Source organism: Candoia aspera, chromosome 8 (assembly GCF_035149785.1).
Source record: "Candoia aspera isolate rCanAsp1 chromosome 8, rCanAsp1.hap2, whole genome shotgun sequence".
Classification (NCBI taxonomy): domain Eukaryota; kingdom Metazoa; phylum Chordata; class Lepidosauria; order Squamata; family Boidae; genus Candoia; species Candoia aspera.
This window is the reverse complement of record NC_086160.1, coordinates 1,062,500-1,086,007: the sequence shown is the minus strand read 5'-3', so window position 1 is coordinate 1,086,007 and position 23,508 is coordinate 1,062,500. Positions and strand designations below refer to the sequence as shown.

Sequence of the window (23,508 nt, the reverse complement as noted above, 5' to 3'; positions counted from 1 at the left end):
GCAGACCTTCTGCGGAGTAGCCCCCTTTTTGCTCCCAGATCCCTGAGAGCTTGGGTTCTGAATTCTCACTTGGCCTCCCATGTTGCAGCCGTCACGTGTGCTGGGCTTAGAATAGGCATTTCAGGGGTTCGAGATTCTGGAGCCAGGTCAAGGCTGATAAGAGTGCTCTTCAGCTTGGCCATGCAGTTTGCCGCCATCCCCACGCTCTCCTCAGTCCCATTGCTCTCTGACTCTTCTGACGTCTCCTCTATGTCTGTCACTGCTTTCCCATAGAGGATGGTCTTGTCAGTGTCCCCTGAAGGTGAGGACTCAGTAGTTTTCCTTGTCAGAGTTTTGGACATTTTCTGTGACTCTCAACTGGGGCTTTCCTAGGAAGAGTTTCAGGTTGATGATTCGCAACTTTATGTAACGATCCACACGCTTGAGCATTCACTCAAGGACAGTTCTGAGACTTAGGCTCTTTTAAACTGTTTAATGAAGCGAAGCGTCTGGTACAAAGTTGCGAGTGGCTTCTTTCCCATGCGTTCTACAATTTAAAATACACATTCTCCACTTTTCCCCCCTTCTACCCATCAAAACATGTACTCCCCCCTCTGCCAATAGATGGCCCGGATGATACTCAGCCAGATGGCCTTGGGCCATAAATGCCTAGCCTAAACAACCCACTTTGCACTCCAGGTCCACACGCCCTCCCTTCTGGGTTTCTGGCGACTCTCAGTCTGTTGACACGGGTTCGATGAAGATGGATGCGAGTCCGATCAGGATGTTCTGAGGACACTGTGATCGGGGAGTATGACAAGAGCACCCTGGAAGCAGAGCAGAAAAGGACTTGGATAGCAAGAGGGGAAATACATGGAGGGCCACCCCATCTGCCCTTTCTAGCCATGGGGCAACTGGGAGGGCATAGAATCCCTAATTTTCCTGCGTTCCTGGAATTTACAATGGTGTATTCCAGACACCAGCAGTGGTGCTTTTGCAGATCAATGAATATATTTATTAATTAAAATAGTTATAACTCCAACTGTAATTATGGATACTAGGGAAATCAGTCAGAATAGCTAAACGTACTTTACTGTTTCCTAATACAAATAAATAATAAATACTAAAGATCAGTTACTCTGGGTGGAATGCAAGGATGTCTTCCTGCACATAGAGCAGCTTTGGATCCACTGCACAAACCAGAGGGGGGAGAGCACTGTGGCTGGTCCCTCCTGCCCCGGAAGGCTTCCAGGACTGCATGGAAGATGCCACAAGACATTCCTGGGGGAAGCAGAGTCCAGAAAAAACATCCCCTTCGCATAAGAAACACTGTCTTCTGAGACAACTGTTGCTCTACAAGTGGAACGACCCCAGTGGATTCCAGCCATAAAACCCAAGTAATTAATAAACGAAAGGATGCAGGTGAGCAAAATCAAGCTTGTCCATTTAACGCTATTCACTCGTCCTCTAACAGCCCAGGCATAAACATGCAGACGTGTCCTTTGGCTTCTTGAAAAAGAACCAAAAACCATTTTGACCCTTGACAAAACACTTTGATCAATACATACTGTACAGACCAACATTTCTTGAGTATTTTGTTCTATTTACTTTTTTTTTTTACTCACTCAACATTCTCGAAATGCCTCAATTTAATAGTCGTTTGTATCTAATACTTCATTTGGCAAGATATTACAAAATGACAAGACCACATGTTTACAATGAGTGCCTCTATAGAGGGACAGACACACAAGCGCAAACATCATGCTGCCAGTTTTCCAGCTGGAAATGAATAAATTGGAATGAATCTGGTACCAATCCGAACGCAGTGGCAACATTTAAGAGAATGAGTGCAGGTGCTGGGCTGGCGGTGGTATCCTGCATCTCCCTAGGGAGTGCCAGGCTGGCCATCTTTCTTCTGCTGCTCGAGTTCTTGCAGACGTTCTTCTCGAAATTGGGCGTGCTGCGTCCCCACCTTCTGGGCCGTCTCTGTTGCCGTAACATCGATCTGAGCATATTTCGTGGATTCACTCCCTGCACGTAAAAGCATTGCGTTGGCCATGCAGCACCACCCTGGCGGCGCCAGCACACAACTGCCCAGCGGGAGTCTTATTTGGCAGTAGGGCTGAAAGGGAAAGGTTCTGGGCAACGGGGCATTGTCTCTGGGACCCTCGGCCCTTCTGAGGCAGCATCCTGCCCCCCTCCAGGAATGCCCCCCTAAGGTTACCTGGAATGGCTGTTCAGGTTATACGGAACATACCCATTTGGGGAATGGCAAAGAAGAGCAGGCATTCCTTTTGTTTCCTTCCTAAATTGTAGAGGGGGAGGAAGATGACCTTGAAGGAGACAGGCGACATCCATTACCTAACAGCCCAACTTACCTCACAGGTTGTTGTGGGGAGAGGAGGAGGAGGAAGGAATATTAGGGATGTTCACCGCCTTGAGTTATTTATAAATATAGTAAAGGCGGGATAGAAAATAAATAAATAAACAAACTCAGAATTTTTGAAGTTCTGAATCATAGCACTGGCTTTAGTTGAAGCTACTTTTTAGTGTGTTACATATCTTTTTATATACTGTATACGGTATTGCATTTCTGTTAAGTCATGTTGTTACAACCTGGAGTCACAATAACAAACATATTACTTAAATTAAACGTGTCTTTAAACTGTAGTTCCTTAATATGACACCCTATAGCTATGCTTGGTTTCCCCTGGGAAAGCCTCCCATTTTTCTCACGTTGTTTTCAAGTGGCGCCCAAGTCCCTCACTCCTCGATTCCATCCGTCGCAGCTTTATTTGACAGACCCATATTCAATGGCCAGTTATTCAGGTAACACGTATTATTCAGCAACACAGAACTCTCGGCAAAAACATAAACCTGTTTCTTTACTATCCCATTTGTTCCCGTTTTCTCTCTCAAGCTGTCCTCCACGTTTTATCAAACACTTTGGGTAATTTTTTAAAATTTCTGTTAGAAGAAGTAAGCCCTACCCCTAATCCAGAATCTGAGTTTGGTGGCCTGTTTCCCTTCTTAGCTGGTGGGCCTTTCGGAAGGAACAAGTACAAGTAAGTCTCTCCAACAGGGGAGGGAGAAGGGAATTTCCTGGGCTTGGCCAACATTGCAACCTGATTATCATGAGGGAAGAAAGAGTCTGAAAATGCAGAACATATTTCTAAACACCTGTCCCATTATTTATATAATCTCAGATCAACAGAATATTACAGTAGAACAAAGTTGCTGACCGAGACCTTTTGTCAGAACAGAGGACTGTGAGCTGTTCAACTGGCGGAGTTCAACCCACAAAAAAGAAGCGTGTCGCCAACAAGAGCGATGCAGATTTGCATCTGGTCTTTACAGACAGACAATGCCCTGCTGGTGATGTTCCAGATACTGCCACGTGATGGCAAAGTCCCCTTTTCTGCTTCTTCATTTCAAGCTAGGCTAGGAAAGGAACAGCCCTTCAGCGCAATGGTGGACTCTCCCACATCTTGTGGAACACAGAGCAGCCCTCCTGAAGGAGAGGTGTGGTGCCAAAGCTTTTGGGGGTCAGCAAGGGGCCCTAAAAGCCTCAGACTCGCAGGAAGACGCAGTGATTCCATGGCAGGAAGAAAAAGCTTGCCCCTAGTTTAAGGGCGACGGAGGCCATGCGTGTGGCTGGTTCCTGAACTCCAGTGGTGGTGATGCTTTATGGCTGGGCCAGGTCTGGCCAAAGGCCGCTAGGCAAAGGGAGGCCCGAGAGCCTTGGGAGGCTCCCCAATCCTGAGGCATACACAGTTTTCTTCTTCTTTTTTAACCAATTACAGATCCACAAGAGAGCTGGTTTTTTAGCACCTGGCCTGCAAGTCTCTTCAGGAGACTTTTTTGAGTAGTTTTGTTAACAGCTTTTTAAAGTTCAATATCCAGAAGTCTAAAAGCTTGATAAGACAGAACTTCCTCTTGTGGAAGCCAGACTGATTCTCTGCCTTCAAGCCTCTGCCTAGTTTTAATCTTGCCTTTTGTTAGTTAGGGAGCACCTATGTTAACACCTAAACCAACTCAACGATAGCTCATTAGCATCACTTGAACTTTAGCCTGACTCTTTGCAGTGACTCCATATTATCTGAAAATTCATCAATATATTCTCTACTTCATCCATTCCATATCTGAAAATACTGGCCGCTTAGAATATGTCTACCCCTGGGTTTCATAGGCAACCAATGATGATTACTCCATGGGGTAATCAGCCTTATATCCATTTGTATAGGTGGACTATCAATTAGGGGAAATTAGAAAGTGTCTAACAATGATTAAGAACAATTCTGCCACTGATCCTCTAGGCATGAACTTCAGTGTTTAGCCTACTAATCTATATGGCTATGTTCATTCATAAGGAATTGTAGATTTGACGTTACTTCCGTTGAATTTTAGAAAGGAATTCAAAAAGTATTAAGAATTCCCCGTTGCAAGATATATAAATTGGGGTTAGGGGAATCTAGTGCTCCCTCATTCCTGTACTGGTGGAACTTGGAGTGCAGACCACAGGCCAAACCTGCCTGGACTTCCAGTCCTGTAATTCTGGAAATCCGGAGTCTCTCCAAGTGATTCCTTCTCATACCACAGCCCAAGGCCACCAAAATGACCATCCCAACTGCTTTTGTCTTCCTAAAAACAAAACTGATGGAGAGAAACTTCCACAAATTGGGGAAGGAGGATCTATAGAGAAAACGTTCTTATTGCCCCTCATGGCGTTCTTAATGACATAACTACGGCTACTCTTGACTCTAGCCAGATTCAGAGGAGGGAGAGCGAGCAATTTTATATCCCAAAGGCTTACTGTAATTCAGCGCAGCTCAGAATATAATGAAAAATTTATTCAAAACCAGCAGCTGCCTGTTTGGTCATTTTCAAAGATTCTTACCTCGAATACTTGTACTGGGCTCCTGAAGCTCCACCTCCATGTAATGAAGTTGTTTCTTTGCTGTGGGGCTTGTAGGGATATTAACATACATTGCCATTTCACTGTGCAATTGCTCAGAAACAGGTAAATCTGTGGAAATAAACAGATGTAATGGTCTGTGGGAATGACCTTGGGAAACAGGTGGGAGACGTGGCAGTGGTCTGACAAGTGGCAGCTGAGCCTGCAGAAGGAATGGGGATGTGGCAAACGAATCAGAAGGAACCCTCCCTAGTTTCTTGGACTGTAAGGGGGGGAATATGTCCTTTCAGACTTGCAAGATTCTGTTAATGAAGAAAGATAGAGCTAGTGCTTCTGGGTGTGCTTCTTGTCTGGACTACCTCGCAAGGCTAGCCACAGACTTTTAAATGGCAATCACTTAACTGGATATGCCCAGAAGACTGAACAAACAGAACTGGAATGGGGAAGTTTTTCCTGAGGCAAGGACATGGGAAATTCAAATCCACGTCTCAAGCATTCATGTCGGTCCTGCCTGTTTCAACAGACTCCCCTTTGTGGGGTGAATTTCTGTGACATTAAAGTGTAAGCCTGGGGAGCATGAGAGGAGGCCCACTGCCTCAAACTGCCACGAGCACCCTGAGGTTACAAAGCTCCTTGCAGGAAGGAAGAGGACAGAAAAACATTCAAAAAGTAGGGATGGAGCAAGTCTGTGGTGATTTCCTCCACTGGCAGTAATGGGATTTTCCACTGAATTATTCCAGGGGGTAGAAAACTGAGAAATCACTGCTCACTTCTGTGCACCCGCTCCTAACCAGTCACATTGCCCAGGAAGATGCCTTTCGGGCATCAGGTCCTTCGCCCACCAGATGGGCACTCCAAACAAGGAAGAGCTGCTCTGCCTCTGCAGAAGGGACGCATTCTGCGTGAGGCCGTGGCGTGAAAAACGATGCCTCTCTACAACCAAGGAATCTGCTCGATGGGACTAAAGTCCAAACACAACTTGGGGGGCGTTTTGCAGAACTGTCCCCATGGTCTTCGTAGAGGTAATTTCCAGAGCTTCAGAAACACAGGACTTGGCTAAGGCTTGCAGACCAAGGCCAACTGGAGTGGGCCAAGGCCAACTGCAGTCTGGGGGAGGAAGGACCAGCGTGTCATCCGCACACCAGAGGATTGGGACGGGCTCCTCGGACAGCTTTGGTGGGTGACGAGAAAGGTCATTCGTCAAGTTACTCACCAACGTGTACTGGATCACGTTGAACTGGATCTGTTCGCTGCATTATCAATCCAGACCTTCCTTCAGGGCCTAAAATATATAGAGGTTGATATGTATATCTTTGTTCCTATTTAATTTGTTCATTGCTTAAAATTGGAGCAGGTGATCAATTATTTTCAGCTACCTACTTCAGCACCCGGAGATTCTAAGAATGCTAATGAAGTATAAATAGTATTATCATTTGAAGTTTCTGTGTATGAAGAATGTATGATGAGTGTGGGTGTTTTGTCCATTAAAGGCTCCTGGTCCATGAATCATTTGCAAAAGTTTCAGATGAGTGACTCCCAGTGGATTGTATCTCGTGTTCCTCAGAGTTCATCCAAACTCCATGTGAGATTATTTACTAAAACTTAACATGGCAACACTCTACCCAGTTGAAGAATTGCACTGGTATGATTTTTTGTGGTAATTTTGAATTTTTTATGTGCTCCTGCAATCCCCACCTGAGGATAAGACGGGCCACAACATCAGCTCTGAAATGCCACTTGAAAACAGGACTTCAGGGAGGTTCTCTCTTTCAGACCAAAGTTAGTTTACCACAGTGACTTCTAGCCACACTGAATGGTCCCTGAATAGTCCCCAGGCTGGTTCTTGCTGCCTGCGGCCGACGCTCTGCGGCCCAGATGGGGCAACCTTGAAACCTCCGTTTTGCTTCTAGCTTCTTTTCTGTATACATTGTTTCTTCATGCTGATCATTCTCTCCAGATCCCTTTCTGCCAGCAAACTCATCCACAGGTGTTCTGCCTCTTCCAGCTTTCTCCCGGAAGTGTTTCCAAGAGAAGGCTGGGCTCAGAGAGCAAAGCCAGCAAGCCGTGGTCTGTTCCCTCTTCCCCAGCCCCCCACGGCTAACTAGCACCTTCTACAACCGCCTGAATTAGGTGCTGGCACCTTCGTCTTTCCCAAGCTTCCTCTTACCATATTTTCACAGCAGGAGCAGCTCACTCACCTCCCTCCCAGCCTGGGTGTTTCCATGGAGATCAACTGGGTCTTCCCGAAACAGCTGATCATAGCTGGGCCTCCCTGTTTCTTAGCCTGCCCTTCAGCGTCTGAGAATGGCCCTTTTATCTGTATCTCTACGCTGCCGTTTAAGAGGCGCAGATTCATATTAAAACGTTTACAATGAATACTCTGGGTGTCCGCTGCCAACCCCGGAACGTTGTTGCTTAACTGCAGGAGCAGTGACTCAGCGCTGGCTCTGCAGCCTCCAGACCCTGCATCTGACCACAGCGCTGACCGTTCACGGGTGTTCCATATTCGTAACAATTTCTTCCTAAAAACCCACTATCTGATGATAATTACGCAATTCAAGAAGAAGTATCACTGCTTTTTGTCCACGATGTAAAAATGATTTTTTTACGTCACATATTATTTACACAATAAATGCATCAGATTACAGAAGGTAAGGTATGTAATATACGTATAAACACATGTTATTATGAGGCGCTTCAGCTTTCGTCTTCAGCTCCCGAGATCTTCACAAACCTCAAACAGCTGAGTTTACCTACCGGTTACCGTGTTTTGGTTCTGGGGTAAGTTGTGAGAAATCAACCCGTCGCTTGTCACTGCCTGTCCTGCCTTAACCTCTTCTGTGAGCCCCCGAAGCCACCGGGGGGGTCTTAGGGAGGGAGCCATTTCTGGCTCACCCTGAGTCAAAGGCCACCGGCCAACCTGCTTCAGACGTTGGGAATTGGGCGGTATGCAGATTTAATAAATGTATACGCAAAGAAAACCACCTCCCAATAATTAAATGCAGGAGTATGAATATGCACTAATTATTATGAAATTTTAATTAATTATGATTTATTGAAGAGATTTGTTCTAACACTTTAAAGTATTAAAGCACATGTGAACATCTTAATTACTGCTGGGGAAGGACACTTCCTCACTCCAAGCAGGATAGAACTCCGTTTTCTAGAAATGCAGAAAAAAAAAAAGCAGAGTTGGGAAAAGAAAAAAAGCTCTGGGGAGCATAAACCTTCCAGTCATTGATCTTTGCTGCCCGCTCCTGACTAATGTTTATAAGCATTAATGAATGCAATTGAGAGACCACATTTATTGCTTATTTTCAACAGAAACATCTCTTCTGCTATTAATTATTTCCCAAGAAAACAATTTTGTTAATTTATTTATTGCTACCTAAAGAATGGTGGCATCAGGTACTTTCTGCCAAGCAGCGCTGAGGGAAAACAGCTGCAATAGAAACACCTTTTGGGCCCGCAGTGCTGCAGGGTTTCAGAATTCCCACGAAGACCAGATGGACGGGCTGAGTCATTTGCTCATTTCTTCCCTCCCATCATTTCGATGCCACCACAACGACACATCTCTAGGCAGCTCACAAACCACACCGCAAGCGCCACAAGGCCGCTCCGTAGCATCGCAAGGCGCCTTCTGCCAACGCAGCCGGAGGAAAAGCTGCGTTTTCACCGCTTCCTGGAAGGCGGCTAAAGGAGGGAGGGGGCGGCCCGATCGGGGGGGGGGGAGTGTGTCCAGAGGGTCCAGGCAGTGACAGAGAAGCGCTGCTTTCGGGGCCCGTCGCTTCCCGCCCTGAGAGGACTCAAAGTGCCCCCTCTTGAGCAGAGCCCACTCGGAAGAGGGCAACTTGGGCCCTTACCCTGTTGGGCTCCAGAGGAGGAAACGAGCACCTGGAGCTGCACTCAAAACCCACCAAGGGCCAGTGCGGAGCCCACCGTAAGGGGGGCACCACTGTGAGCTGCGGCTTTTGCCACCAACCAAAGTTCCTGGGTTGTCTTCAAAGGCAGCAACCCAACCTGGAGGAAGGAGGCCACAGGTGACTTTTGCCGGGGCTTCCAGTTCCAAAAACAGCCACACCGGACCAAGCTGGGCAAAGCCCCCAACCCCCGGTCAGAACTTCTGCCTGTTCAAGTGGAGCCACAAATCCAGCAGTGCTCCCACACTGCAGGCCTGCTCTTGTGGGAAGGCCACATCTTGCCAAGATTCATCATTAACACCTTTCACCCAGCCCTTTACAGTCTGCAGACGTCAGGGAAGGACCTTCACAGCATCTCCTGCCTGGCTCCAGGCAGAGGAGGATTACCAGTGCATCGACACCTCCCCTCAGGCAGACAGACAAGCAACCACCCCAGTGTCTGCCTGTAGATGTTAAGGAGCACGGGGGAAGACCATGCTCAAGACTGCAACACCTCCTCTGATGGGAGCAACAGACTCAGCTGCTGATCCTCCATCGCTACAGACCGGCACTGATCACTCCGGAAGAAGTGAACAATGGTATCAAAACCAGCCAAGAAATCTAACATGGCACGTCTCCCATCAAAGTCCCGACCGAGTCGTCCACAAGAGCAACCAATGCCATTTCTATTCCCCCATCTAGGTCTGAATCCTGAGTGGAAGGGATCCAGACAATCAGCTCCATCAACCCTCAAGATGACCAAGGAATGATCTCCCCACAGCAAGGGTCTCGGAACCAAGTCCTCCACTTTCAGACCACGCTTTATCGGCTCCAGGGTGGGAACTGTATCTATCGTGTGTCCACCTATGGGGGCTGGAGTTATGCTTTTTAGTGTATCAGTCCATTTTTAACTGCTTTAAGTCTTCTTCCGGTTAACTCTTTAACGTATTTTTTAAAATCCTGAATTAATTATAGAGGGTTAGGGTTAGGGTTAACTTAAATGCTGATATTATTAACTGATGTTTTTTCCCCTGAGTGCTGCAATTAAAAAATGTTTTAACAAATAGAAAAAGTCTCAGTGGTTCTTACCTAGATTACGTGGGAACATTTGGGATGATAAAATTGAAGTTTCCTTTAAAAACACACAAACACACACATAGAGAAAATAGTCTGTATTAAAATAAGTTTCTTTCAAAACTAATAACACTAAAACTAACTTTTTTGTATTGATCTCTTAAAATATCTCTATAGAAACACGTTAAAAAGATCAGATGTCTTTTGTTCCCATGAGCCTCTTATCAGTTCAGCTGACAAGAATATTCATGAACAAATGGTGCAGGGGGCCAGCTGTATTTCTCTGGGTGAAATTCAGCCATACAAATTATCTGCTACAGCCCAGTGTTCCCTCACCTATTGGCTCTCCAGAAGTGCTGGGCTCACAGAGGAATATTGAGTGGCTAGCACAACATTAAAAACAATAGTCAACAAAGATAAAAATAAATGATAAAAATAAATAACAGGTGTACAATTCAGTCATCACACCACATCATACCATCTTCTGAGATGGGCACATCTAACATTAAAGACATATGTCAAGGAAAAGAGACCATCTCTGGACCCAACAGATCTGGACAATTTTTGTCCAGTCTCCAACTTCCCTTTTTTAGAGGTTGGTGAGAAGGTGATTGGCTTGCAGCTCCAGAGAGCCCTGGAAGAAGTAATCATCTGGACATTTTTCAGTCAGGATTCAGGCCTGGTTATAGTTACTACAATAGCATTGATCACACTTGTCAATGACCTCTGGTGGGCCCAGGATGGAGATAGTGCATCCATCCTGGCCATCCCTGATCTCTCAGCAGCTTTTGATACCATGGATCTCTGGGATATTATTGCAGTCAAAACCAAACAATTCATGTCTTGCTAGATAGGCACATAAAAGGAGATGGAGGCTCACGGAGATTTCCTGAGTAATTGTCTAGAGAACTCTGTGAGATCACTTCTTCTTCTTCACCAGGCATCCAAACTGAAAGCACGTAGATCTCCAAGCTCTGCAGCTCAGACTCCATTTTAGGCCTAGGCATTCTACTTTAGTAACTTTCTTAGTACTTTAAATCTGCCTTGACTTTACTACTGCAACTGCTGTTTTGAAACCTAGATTATGTGAGTAAACATTACTTTTACTTCTTCACAAAACTGTGTGATTGTTATTTTAAGAGGGATAAAAGGGGCAATACCAGGAAAATCCAGTTTGCCTAAAAGCATCCTGGATTGTTGTTTTCCAGAAGGTTAAACCAACCTTGTCTTACGCTTCCAAGTCTATGCTGCAAAGGATGGTACTCTGCTAATCTCACTCACGTGACCAAGAGAGGACAATAACTAAATAATATATCCTCTCTTAGTATCAAAAGCCATTCTTTTAGAATCATGGTATCCCTCTGGGCCCGCTCAGGGGATTAGGAATGGGAGGCATGGTGTTATGGCGGTTCTCCTCCTTTCTCCAGGGCCAGTTCCAGTTGATGTTGCAGGGAGCGGATTAGCCTGAGGCCCATGCCTGTGGGGCACCTTAGGGCTCCAGCCTCCTCCTGCTCCTATTTAACATCTACATGAAGCTGCTGGGCAAGGTCTTCTGCCAGCATGGTGTGTGATATCATCAGTATGCTATGTACATCTCCACTGTAGGCTGACCAAGCAATGTTGTCAATTTCCTTTCCCAGTGCCTGGAGGCTATGAGGGTCTGGATGGGGAAGAACAGGCTTCGGCTCAACCCTGGGAAAACTGAGTGGCTGTGGGTTTTAAGCCCCCCCCCCCCCAGTTCCTGGAATTTTCCATCTTTTAACTCTGTATGGAGGTACACTTCCCCAGTCAGAGTTAGTATGCAGTTTGGGGTCCTCCTGGACTCTCAGCTCCTGCTCAAAGAGCAGGTGGCAGCCATGGCCAGGAAGATCTTTGCACAGGTTCATCTTGTGCACCAACTGTGCCCATTCCTGGACTGGGAGGCCTTGCTCATGGTAAGTCACAACTTAGTCACGTCCTGTTTGGATTACTATAATGTGTTTTACATGGGGCTGCCCTTGAAGAGGACTCAGAAACTGCAGCTGGTCCAGAATGCAGCAGCACAGGGAGTTTTTGGTGTTTCTCATTTACACCCATATAACACCGTTGAACCGGTGCAATTCAATGTGCTGGTTATTACTTATAAAACCCTACATGGCACAGGGCCATGTGTGGGACTGCCTTTCTTCCATTGTTTCTGCTCACCCCACCATATCTAGCAGAGAGGCCATGCTCCAGGTCCCTTCTGTCAAACAATGTCAACTTGTTGGACCCTGGAGTCATGCCTTCTCAATGGCAGAGTCTTCCCTGTGGAACACCATCCCCCTGGAGATTTGGATGACCCAACCCTGTTAGCCTTTTGTATGGCTCTGAAGACCTGGTTCAGGGGGTTAGATGAACTCTGCGGTTGTTGATTTTTTTTTTCTGAGTGGGACTGTTTATTATTGGGTGCCAGGGGTTATATACCGTGGGTTTTTGTGCTTTTAACCCTTGTATGCTGCTCAGAGTTGCTTGTGTGAGATGGGAGGTCCATATAGTCCTTTGTTCTTTAAACTTCCCCCCTCTCTTTTTAAGAATCTCCTCAACCATGAATTTCTCAGCTTTGTCATCCTTTTGACCCATTCACTCTTCCTTCATATATTGGTTCTGAGACTCCGTTCTCATTCATTCTCTCTATACGACCCAACCACTTCCGTGTTTGTTTTCATACCAGCCACTCACTCTTTAATTCAATCTACACTTATTCTACACCCGTTTTATCCTTGATCTTCCTCTTCTTGTTTTACTCCACATACTTCTTAAGCCCATTCCTACTGCATTCAGCTAACTTTGATGTTTCTCCGGACATTCGTAATAAAATGGGCGGAAGTACGTACTTATACCTGGCTGTTTTCACTACTTGCGACAGACTTCATTTCTTGCAAAAGAGGACATACTGTTCACTACCTTTATACCAGCATACGCATGTCTTAAAATTTCTCCTGTGGTTTTTCCATCTTCAAATAAACATTCTACAAAAGTACACAAATGTATCTACTTGGTTTGGGTTTTTTTTTGCCATTTATGTATAATTTGCAAATGTTCACTCCATCTTTCCTGTCAAGCACATCTACTTCATATAATCTATCAATGCACTGCAAATTATTTAGGTTCTAGGCCAACAACGTGGCATCATCTGCTTAAGTTTAAATCCTCAATCTACATACTTCTAACTTCATTACAAGCGTTCCTTATACATTTACTCATAATTTATCCATTAAACAATCAAGAGGACATACTTGTCACATCACATATCCCTGCTCAGAAGTGAACGATTTCCTAAGCATTTGACTTATTCGCACACATTTTTGCATTTACTCTTGCATTCATTCCTCCCGCTTGTACGGGAACAATAAAGGCATTCTTCCAATTGTTAGGCACAGGTGAGTCTTCACACCCATGTTAAACTAGCCTCACATCCATCTTCTAATGTTTCTCCAGTTACAAAATCCACACTTGCGGTTTCCCATTTTTTGACATTCTCGTACGATTTTTTAGTTCCTTTTCACATCAATATTTTCTGGGACACAAATGACACCTCCAGAAAGAGTCTAGACAGAATACTGAGATAGCACAAGGAAGGCAAAAAAAGTCTGGAGCACAGGTGGTGTTTTCATCCATACTTCCAAAGGACTTCCAATGGACCAAGAAAGGAATAGGAGATTCCGCAGGTGAACACTTACACTAGGGATGATGTCATCAAGACAAGTTCCATTCCTGGACCATGGCCTACATTACCAAAAGGAAGGGCTTCCAGCTTGAGATGGGCTGCACCTTGCAAAGACTGGGAGGAACATGTTTAGAAGGCACTTTGCTCAGGTCACCTGGCTAAATCCTATGAGGAATAGTTAAAAGAACTGGGTAGGTTTGGCCTAAAGTAGAGACAGCTAATGGGAGTCATGATAGCGATCTTACAATGCTTGAAGGTCTATCAGAGGGAAGCGGGTGTGGATTTCTTCTTCACAATCCCTGAAGGTAAGACAGGAGGCAGTTGGCAGAAGCTTTACAGAGGGAGATTCACATTCAAAATAAGGGGGAGTTTCCTGATTATTAGAGCCACTTATTAAAAAGTGGAACAGACTGCTTCCTGGAATCATGGGCACTCCATCACTGAAGGTTTCCAAGCAAAGACTGGGCAGCGATTTGCCCGCAATGCCTGCTTTGGGTAGTGGGTTGGATTAGAAGACTTCAGCGGTCCCAACCTGATAATTTTATGAAACTGCCTCTTCCAGAAGCCTCTAAGTTGTGACACCCTGGCCCCACCTCCTACTTTGTAGTAGCAGTTTGGTAGTTCTTGCCACTACCTATCTCTCTCAGGGAGTACCTCACCTGTTGTCTGCTCCCTAAACCATGCATGTGAGAGAGACAGGGTTTTCACAGCCTCTACTACTATTCTGGCTATTAAGAAGCTAAAAAATACAAACGATGGAACTTCTGACTATATAACATACAGGGTTTTGGCTCTGTGGGAGATAAACGTATGTCACAGGAGGTAAACATCACATTTTATTAGAAGAAAATATAAATGAGTAAATCCAGTTTAACTTAAGTATCCAAAATACAACCATTCATTGTTGGAAGAGATAATATCACTTGCTTTAAAACAAATCCAGAGGAAAAATTAAAGTTCTGAGCAGACCATGAGTCTGATACAAACTTTTCTCCATTAGAATATTAAGATCTTCAGGCTATTCTGTAGAAAACTTCAATTCTAAAGATTTTAAAATAAAAATTATGAGCACAGTCTGAAGACTAAATTACAGATGATTCAACAACTCGTATGGGGAAATTTAAAAAATATTGACCTAACTTAACATAATACCGGGGGGGGGGGGAGGATAAATGTAATGTATATTCTGACTGGAATGTGCCCTTATTTCAACAGAACTAGCAATTTTCCTTGAGGCAAAGATCCTCTGCTTCCTTTTATTAGGACTTCCCCTGTCCCTGGAAATGCAGTCTGTGGCTGGTGGGGGACAACGTTAGGCCCTTGGCTTTCCAGAACCTCAATTTGCAGTTTCCTCTGAACGTTGCCTCTCACTTTAAAAGTACCAACCTTTTTGCTCCAATTTCCAGCAGAGGAAGAGCTGGGGCATCTGACTCTCTGCCTATAATAAAGGACATCTGTCTTCTGTCTGAGCCTATCTGGCATCAAAGCTGCAGCCACAGTAGCATCTTTTCCATAAAAGTTTCTAAAATATTACTTCCAACATTCCCTCACTTCAGCTTCATACCAAATAATTTCATCACTTTTACCTAATTTCACTCACAATACTGGAAGTTCCTTGTTCAGCCCTCTTCTCTTCCAGAACAATTGTTTATTCCTTAACATTCCTTGCAACTGTTTTTTCCTCTATGTGTTCACATTACGTAATATCTTGCTTTCATCCTCATTTTTGCCGCAATACTCATACATCTTTTTTCTTATCCACAGCCTCTTTCACGTCTTCACTGCATCAAGCATCCCTTTTCATAATTCCCATCGGCGTAGCTCCACAAGCAGGCAGCCACTCTGTAGCAGTTCTTTTCATTCTGTTCCCAGCAACTTCTACATCCTCTTTCTGTTCATTGGGATTAGTCTACCTCAGTGTTTCTCAACCTCACAACTTTAAAATGTGTGGACTTCAACATGCTGGCTGGGGAATTCTGGGAGTTGAAGTCCACACTTCTTAACATTCCTGAAGTTGAGAGACACTGGTCTACTTACTACTGTTTTATACAGAACTCAGCTATTCCACTTCCACCTCCAGTGAAGCCAGTTAGCTCAAGCAGCAGCAGTTGGCCTTGCTCCCCATGCAGTGAGGGACTGAGTGCCATGCCTCCTGCACCCCCTTCCCACTTGGAGCTGCCACCTTCTCCTGTCCCACCACTACGAGAGCCACTTCTGCTGCCACATCCAGAGCTCTACACGCAGTCCTTGCTGTGGAACGCTGGGGGAGACTCCCTCCCCTTCCTCCTCCTCCTGTGTGTCTTTCATGTGAAGGTTTGCAAGCCAGCCAATGAGCATAAACCTAGAAAGAAGGCCACCACTATCCTCCTCCTCTGGTGGCTGCAGATTCCCTGGGGAAGTGGGGAGACAACAGCTCCTTCCAACCTTTCTCCAACTCCACTACAGGGAAGGAGAGGACAGGAGCGTTCTGGGTGCACTGACACAATCAGACACCAGATTGCCAGCCCAGGATTTAGACTGTCAGCTAAAATGCAGAGAAATACCTCCATCTCCTACTTTTTAAATAGTTCCAGACAATAAAGAATGCATAATTCTATAAATCCAGTAATGATTCTGAATTTTGTGCCATGATTCCAGCAAGGTGCATTTTGGAGGCCGTTTTTCTTACCTCCATGCCAGGCATTAAAACAACCATCAATTTTTTTTCCTATGGAGGCGTAGTTCACCTTGGCCAGGTGGAGGGCCTTCTTTTTTAGCTTACGCTTTGCTGCCATCTGTGACTGTGGCACTAACAGAGCTCAGTGGACATCATCTGACACTTGCATAATACACAGAAATTCAGCAAAGAATTTTTTCCCAGCACCAGCCACACAAGAGAAGGCTTACTTACCCAGAATTTGTATTTGCCAGACTGACATTACTTAATTTAGAGAAAGATGGATTCCAACTGGCTGTTAGGCACAGCTTCCTGAAAGTAGGAGCAGTTGGACTATGGAACCGGAGCCACAGGGGTGGGGCTCCCCTTCCTTGGATGCTTTCAAGGGCAGGGAGGGGCATCGGACTCCTGCACTCTGCATGAGGGATGGCTGAAGGGCCCCTTCCAACTTGAGGGTGATGTAATGGAATGTGGGAATGACCTTGCTGCTAAATGGGCAGAAGACGACACTTTGGAAGGATCTGCCTTAACTGATCAGGTGGTAAAAAGGGAGGGTGGGAGAATTGTGCTTTCAGACGTGCAAGATTCCGTTAACGTAGCCTGACAATAAAGTAGAATTAGCTCATCTGGTTGTGTTTCCTGTCTGTCTACTTGAGAGGCTGACAGGTTATGTCAGAAATCCTTCACTGGTTTGTTGTTTATTCGTTTAGTCGCTTCCGACTCTTCGTGACTTCATGGACCAGCCCACGCCAGAGCTTCCTGTCGGTCGTCAACACCCCCAGCTCCCTCAGGGATGAGTCCGTCACCTCTAGAATATCATCCATCCACCTTGCCCTTGGTCGGCCCCTCTTCCTTTTGCCCTCCACTCTCCCGAGCATCAGCATCTTCTCCAGGGTGTCCTGTCTTCTCATTATGTGGCCAAAGTATTTCAGTTTTGCCTTTAATATCATTCCCTCAAGTGAGCAGTCTGGCTTTATTTCCTGGAGGATGGACTGGTTTGATCTTCGTGCAGTCCAAGGCACTCTCAGAATTTTCCTCCAACACCACAGTTCAAAAGCATCGATCTTCCTTCGCTCAGCCTTCCTTATGGTCCAGCTCTCGCAGCCATATGTTACTACGGGGAACACCATTGCTTTAACTATGCGGGCCTTTGTTGTCAGCGTGATGTCTCTGCTCTTAACTATTTTATCGAGATTTGTCATTGCTCTTCTTCCAAGGATTAAGCGTCTTCTGATTTCCTGACTGCAGTCAGCATCTGCAGTAATCTTTGCACCTAGGAATACAAAGTCTTTCACTGCTTCTACATTTTCTCCCTCTATTTGCCAGTTATCAATCAAGCTGGTTGCCATAATCTTGGTTTTTTTGAGGTTTAGCTGCAAACCAGCTTTTGCACTTTCTTCTTTCACCTTCATCATAAGGCTCCTCAGTTCCTCTTCGCTTTCAGCCATCAAAGTGGTATCATCTGCATATCTGAGATTGTTAATGTTTCTTCCAGAGATTTTAACTCCAGCCTTGGATTCCTCAAGGCCAGCTTGTCGCATGATGTGTTCTGCATACAAGTTGAATAGGTAGGGTGAGAGGATACAGCCCTGCCGTACTCCTTTCCCAATCGTAAACCAGTCTGTTGTTCCGTGGTCTGTTCTTACTGTTGCTACTTGGTCGTTATACAGATTCTTCAGGAGGCAGACAAGATGACTTGGTATCCCCATACCACTAAGAACTTGCCACAATTTGTTATGGTCCACACAGTCAAAGGCTTTAGAATAGTCAATAAAACAAAAATAGATGTTTTTCTGAAACTCCCTGGCTTTTTCCATTATCCAGCGGATATTGGCAATTTGGTCTCTAGTTCCTCTGCCTTTTCTAAACCCAGCTTGTACATCTGGCAATTCTCGCTCCATGAATTGCTGAAGTCTACCTTGCAGGATCTTGAGCATTACCTTACTGGCATGTGAAATGAGTGCCACTGTTCGATAGTTTGAACATTCTTTAGTGTTTCCCTTTTTTGGTATGGGGATATAAGTTGATTTTTTCCAGTCTGATGGCCATTCTTGTGTTTTCCAAATTTGCTGGCATATAGCATGCATTACCTTGACAGCATCATCTTGCAAGATTTTGAACAGTTCAGCTGGGATGCCGTCGTCTCCTGTTGCCTTGTTATTAGCAATGCTTCTTAAGGCCCACTCAACCTCACTCTTCAGGATGTCTGGCTCTAGCTCACTGACCACACCGTCAAAGCTATCCCTGATATTGTTATCCTTCCTATACAGGTCTTCTGTATATTCTTGCCACCTTTTCTTGATCTCTTCTTCTTCTGTTAGGTCCTTGCCATCTTTGTTTTTGATCATACCCATTTTTGCCTGGAATTTACCTCCAATGTTTCTAATTTTCTGGAAGAGGTCTCTTGTCCTTCCTATTCTATTGTCTTCTTCCACTTCCGCGCATTGCTTGTTTAAAAATAATTCCTTATCTCTTCTGGCTAACCTCTGGAATTTTGCATTTAATTGGGCATATCTCCCCCTATCACTGTTGCCTTTTGCTTTCCTTCTTTCTTGGGCTACTTCTAGTGTCTCAGCAGACAGCCATTTTGCCTTCTTGGTTTTCTCTTTCTTTGGGATGTATTTTGTTGCTGCCTCCTGGACAATGCTGCCAACTTCTGTCCAGAGTTCTTCCGGGACCCTATCTACTAAGTCCAGTCCCTTAAATCTATTCTTCACCTCCACTGCATATTCCTTAGGAATATTAGTGAGCTCATATCTAGCTGATCTGTGGGTCTTCCCTAATCTCTTGAGTCTGATCCTAAATTGTGCAAGAAGAAGTTCGTGATCTGAACTACAGTCAGCTCCAGGCCTTGTTTTTACCGACTGTACAGATGTCCGCCACCTTTGGCTGCAAAGGATGTAATCAATCTGATTTCGGTGTTGTCCATCTGGTGAAGTCCATGTATAAAGCCGTCTCTTAGGTTGTTGGAAGACAGTGTTTGTTATGCAGAGTGAATTGTCTTGGCAAAATTCTATCAGCCTATGTCCTGCTTCATTTTGTTTTCCCAGGCCATACTTACCTGTAATTCGAGGTGTCATTTGACTGCCCACCTTAGCATTCCAGTCTCCTGTGATGAAAATAACATCTCTTTTAGGCGTGTTGTCCAGTAGGTGCTGCAGATCCTCATAGAACTGCTCTACTTCAGCTTCTTCAGCATCTGTGGTTGGGGCGTATATTTGGATCACTGTGATGTTAGATGGCTTGCCCTGAATTCGAATTGAGATCATTCTGTCGTTTTTTGGGTTGTATCCAAGCACTGCTTTAGCCACTTTACTATTAATTATGAAGGCTACTCCATTTCTTCTGTGGTCCTCTTGTCCACAGTAGTAGATCTGGTGGTCATTTGATGTGAAGTGGCCCATTCCAGTCTGTTTCAGTTCACTGACGCCCAGAATGTCTATCTTTAATCTTGACATCTCACCAATAACCACATCCAATTTGCCCTGGCTCATAGATCTTACATTCCAGGTTCCAATGGTGTGTTGATCCTTAGAACATCGGATTCGCCGTTCACCACCAGCACCGTCGGCCGCTAGCCGTCCTTTCGGCTTTGAGCTAGCTGCGTCATCACGTCTGGGGCTAGTTGAGCTCATCCTCTGTTCCTCCCCAGTAGCATTTTGACCATCTTCCGACCTGGGGGTCTCACCTTCCGATGGTATACCGACATATCTCTGGTTGTACTGATCCATTTAGTTTTCACGGCAAGAATACTGGGGTGGGTTGCCATTACCTTCCCCAGGGATCGCATTTAGTCTGACCTCTCTGTCACGACCTTCCCGTCTTGGGTGGCCCTTCACGGTTTAGCTCATGGCATCATTGAGGTGCTCAAGCTCCAGCACCACGACAAGGTAACGATCCTTCACTGGTATATCAGTGATAATCCAAACAGTATTTCCTAAAGTCAGTAAGAGAACATTGAAAGGAGAACTACAGAACTAAACCTGAGTCTGGTTAGTGTCTGCACCAGAGGCTGTCCTGGAAGGATTCAATATAAAAGCCCAGCATAAAAACGAACAAGTAGCAATCTTTGGTAAATTTTGTTTCTTTAAATATTTGTCCATTTTCTCCAGGGAAATGTCTTGTCCTTTACATAAATTAGAGTAATATTGATAAAATATTTTTTTCATGATCACATTGTTATTACAGTATTTCCTTCTTGTAATTTAAATAACAGTTTCTTTTCTTTTTCATAATCTGTATGCCAGCCATTTCCTTGGTTTGTCTGCAAACTCAATTTTTTTTGTTTTGCCTAATTCATTTTAATTTCCATTTCTCTTACTGTTAACATAGACAATTGTTCCTGTAGAAGCTTAATTTGTTGGGTAATACTTATCTTCTCTGGAAGCTTCTTTAATAATTCTTCTTTCCTTTTTATCTCATCCAAATGAGATAAAATTTATCTCATTTATTAAAATTTCTTAAAATTTTAAAATTTAAAATTAAATTAAATTAAATTTAAATTTAAATCTATAATTTATTAAAATTTATCTTAGGCATGAAATCCGGCTGGGTGACCTTGGGCCAGTCACTCTCTCTCAGCCCAACTCACCCCACAGGGTTGCTGTTGTGGTGAAAATACGAGGAGGAAGGAGTATTAGGTATGTTCGCCGCCTTGAGTTATTTATAAAAATAATAAAGGTGGGATAAAAAAAAAAAAAATTAAAAATAGCTTGTATTTTCTCCTGCCTCTTCTTTTTAAGTTCACTGTTATGTTGTACAAAATAGCCTCTCATGAAAGCTTTACTTGTGTCCAAAACCATCCTTACATCTGTGCCTTTATTATTTTCAAAAAATTATTTTAATTTCTTTTTACAGTCCTCTACTTTTATTTCTTTTTGTAACAGCATTCCATTTAGCCTCCATCTGAAATAACTGATTTTCTTTTTTAAAAACCAAACTCACTGGGTTATGGTCTGAAAAAGTCTTTGGTAATGTCTCTACTTTATGAACATCAGTAGCCAAATTCTTTGAAATCCAAATCATATCTATCCTTGAAAAAGGTATGTGTCTTTCAGAGAAATAAGTATACTCTCTTGAATTGCCATTTTTGTGTCGCCTTACATCAACAAGTTCTAAATTATCCATCAAATCACAGAAAACTTTTGGTAATTTACCTTCTGTAATTTTAATATTTTTCTCTGAAGTTCTGTCTTCTTGTGAGGAAACCACTCCATTCCAATCCCCATTAGGCACCAATTTTCTTAGGAAAAGTCCATTAGTCCATCCATAAGTCCTTTATAAAACGTTACTTTGTCCTTGCTTGGGGCATAAATTCCCAATATCAGAGAAAAAGGAACAGATTATGAACAGACCTATAACAGTAAGGGAATTCTCTGAAGCTGTAAAAAAGATTAAACGGGAAAGGTGCCTGGACCAGTCGGGTTGCCGGCTTCTGATTACAAATGTTTTCAGGATGAGCTCTTACAACCTCTACAAAACACAACGAATTCTGTTTTACAAAGGAGAAAGGGGCTGGACAGCTGCAAAGAGGCTAATGGAGCATTAATACCTAAAGAGGGCCAAGATTTGACTTTAACAAGAAACTATCATCCAATATCATTACTGAATAATGATTGTAAGTTGTTTACAATGATTTTGCCTGAGAGGCTGAAAATAATTTTACAAGAATTTATTCATGAGGATCAATGTGGATTTTTACACCTAAGAGACAGTTAAGGGATAATACTAGAAATGTGTTGGATGTTTTGGAATATTTGGAGCAATGTAATGAAAAACAAGCCACACTGATTTTCTCAGATGCAGAGAAGGCCTCTGACAATTTGAACTGGGCTTTCCTGTTTAAAGTTTTGGAAGATATGAACTCTGGAGAGCATTTTATAAAATGGATAAGCTCGATTTACACTTCACAGAAAGCACAAATAATTGTTAATGGAGAACTAACAAAACCTTGTGAGATACAAAAAAGGACAAGACAAGGATGCTCGTCTTCACTCTTGTTTATTTTAGTTCTTGAAGTATTGAACAGAGATATAAGACAAGATGAGAGACTTGTAGGAATAAAGATTAACAGAGAAACTTACAAGCTAAGGGCATTTGCTGATGATTTGGTGCTGGTTTTGGAGGATCCGTTAAAGGGAATAGAAATAGAAATATTAATGGAAAAAAATTGGTATGTTAGGAGGTTTTAAGATTAATAATCAGAAGATGAAGATGTTAACAAAAAATATGAAAATAGAGGATCAAACAGAACTGATAAAGAAAACTGGTTTGAAGACTGAGTAAAAATAAAATATTTGGGTATCACTGTGACAAAGATGAATTGTACGTTATTTCAAAACAATTAAGTTAAGACATGGAATGTTAAGACTTTTGGAGTTAGAAGGACATGACTTGAGATTTGGATGGCATGGATACTTGTGGTATGATAAAGTCAAGGTTAATGTACAGTAGATTTAAAAAATTATTATATTAGATGTGCCATATTGAGAATGCGGAATAGATACAAACCCAGGCTATGCCAGAAAACACCTTTGTAGCTCTCAGCACAAGAAGCATTTTATAGACAAGAAATAACAGGGAAAGATAAATGGTTAGCATATCATGAGATATTAGAACTTTACCAAGGGGAATATAAAGTAAAGTCAAGAGAACAACTGGTGGCAGAGGGACATAGTTGTCAATGGTTTTCTTACTTAGTTATTGGAAAGATTTAAAGTAGATAAAAGAATTCATGGTATTGAACAACATAAGACAGAATTTGAAATGGAATTGTGTACAAATGATGAACATGTAATTGCTAAAATGTATAAACTTTTATTTAAAACAGAAGAAGAACAGGTCAAAGATGTATGATAAAGTGGGCTAAAAATTTTGGTTATAATATACAGATGGAACAATGGAAAAATACACAGCTGAAAGGATTGAAATTTACATTATGTTATAATCTTAAAGAGAATTTTTATAAAATGATGTACCGTTGTTATATGACACCAGAGAAATTGTCCAGAATGTACAAAGCTACTTCAAATTTATGTTGGAAATGTGAACCACAAGAAGGGTCATTTTATCATGCATGGTGGACGTGTAAAAAAAGCTAGAAAATTTTGGGCTCAAGTACAAACAGTGATCCAGAGGATTTTAAAGATTAATATTCAGCTGAAACCAGAACCTTTCCTCCTGGGACCGATGGATAAACAGAGCAGAGCCATGGAATGTTCGTATCTGATCACTGCAGCAAGACTGTTGCATGCACAAAGATGGAAAGATCTGGCAATGCCTACGATAGAGGAACAGA

The 23,508-nt window shown here is 43.5% G+C and overlaps 1 protein-coding gene across 1 annotated transcript in view; it reads right to left on the bottom strand.

The window, feature by feature from the left end:
* Positions 1-1,561: 1,561 nt before the first annotated feature.
* Positions 1,562-23,508, bottom strand: part of DOK7 (docking protein 7) — a 34,340-nt gene continuing 12,393 nt past the window's right edge. The window contains exons 8-11 of the mRNA XM_063310443.1: positions 9,883-10,024; positions 6,108-6,176; positions 4,877-5,005; positions 1,562-2,010 (exon numbers count right to left, since the gene is read on the bottom strand). Of these exons, the coding sequence (XP_063166513.1) occupies positions 1,865-2,010; positions 4,877-5,005; positions 6,108-6,176; positions 9,883-10,024 (486 nt within the window). The 3' untranslated portion in view covers positions 1,562-1,864. The remainder of the gene's footprint in view (positions 2,011-4,876; positions 5,006-6,107; positions 6,177-9,882; positions 10,025-23,508) is intronic.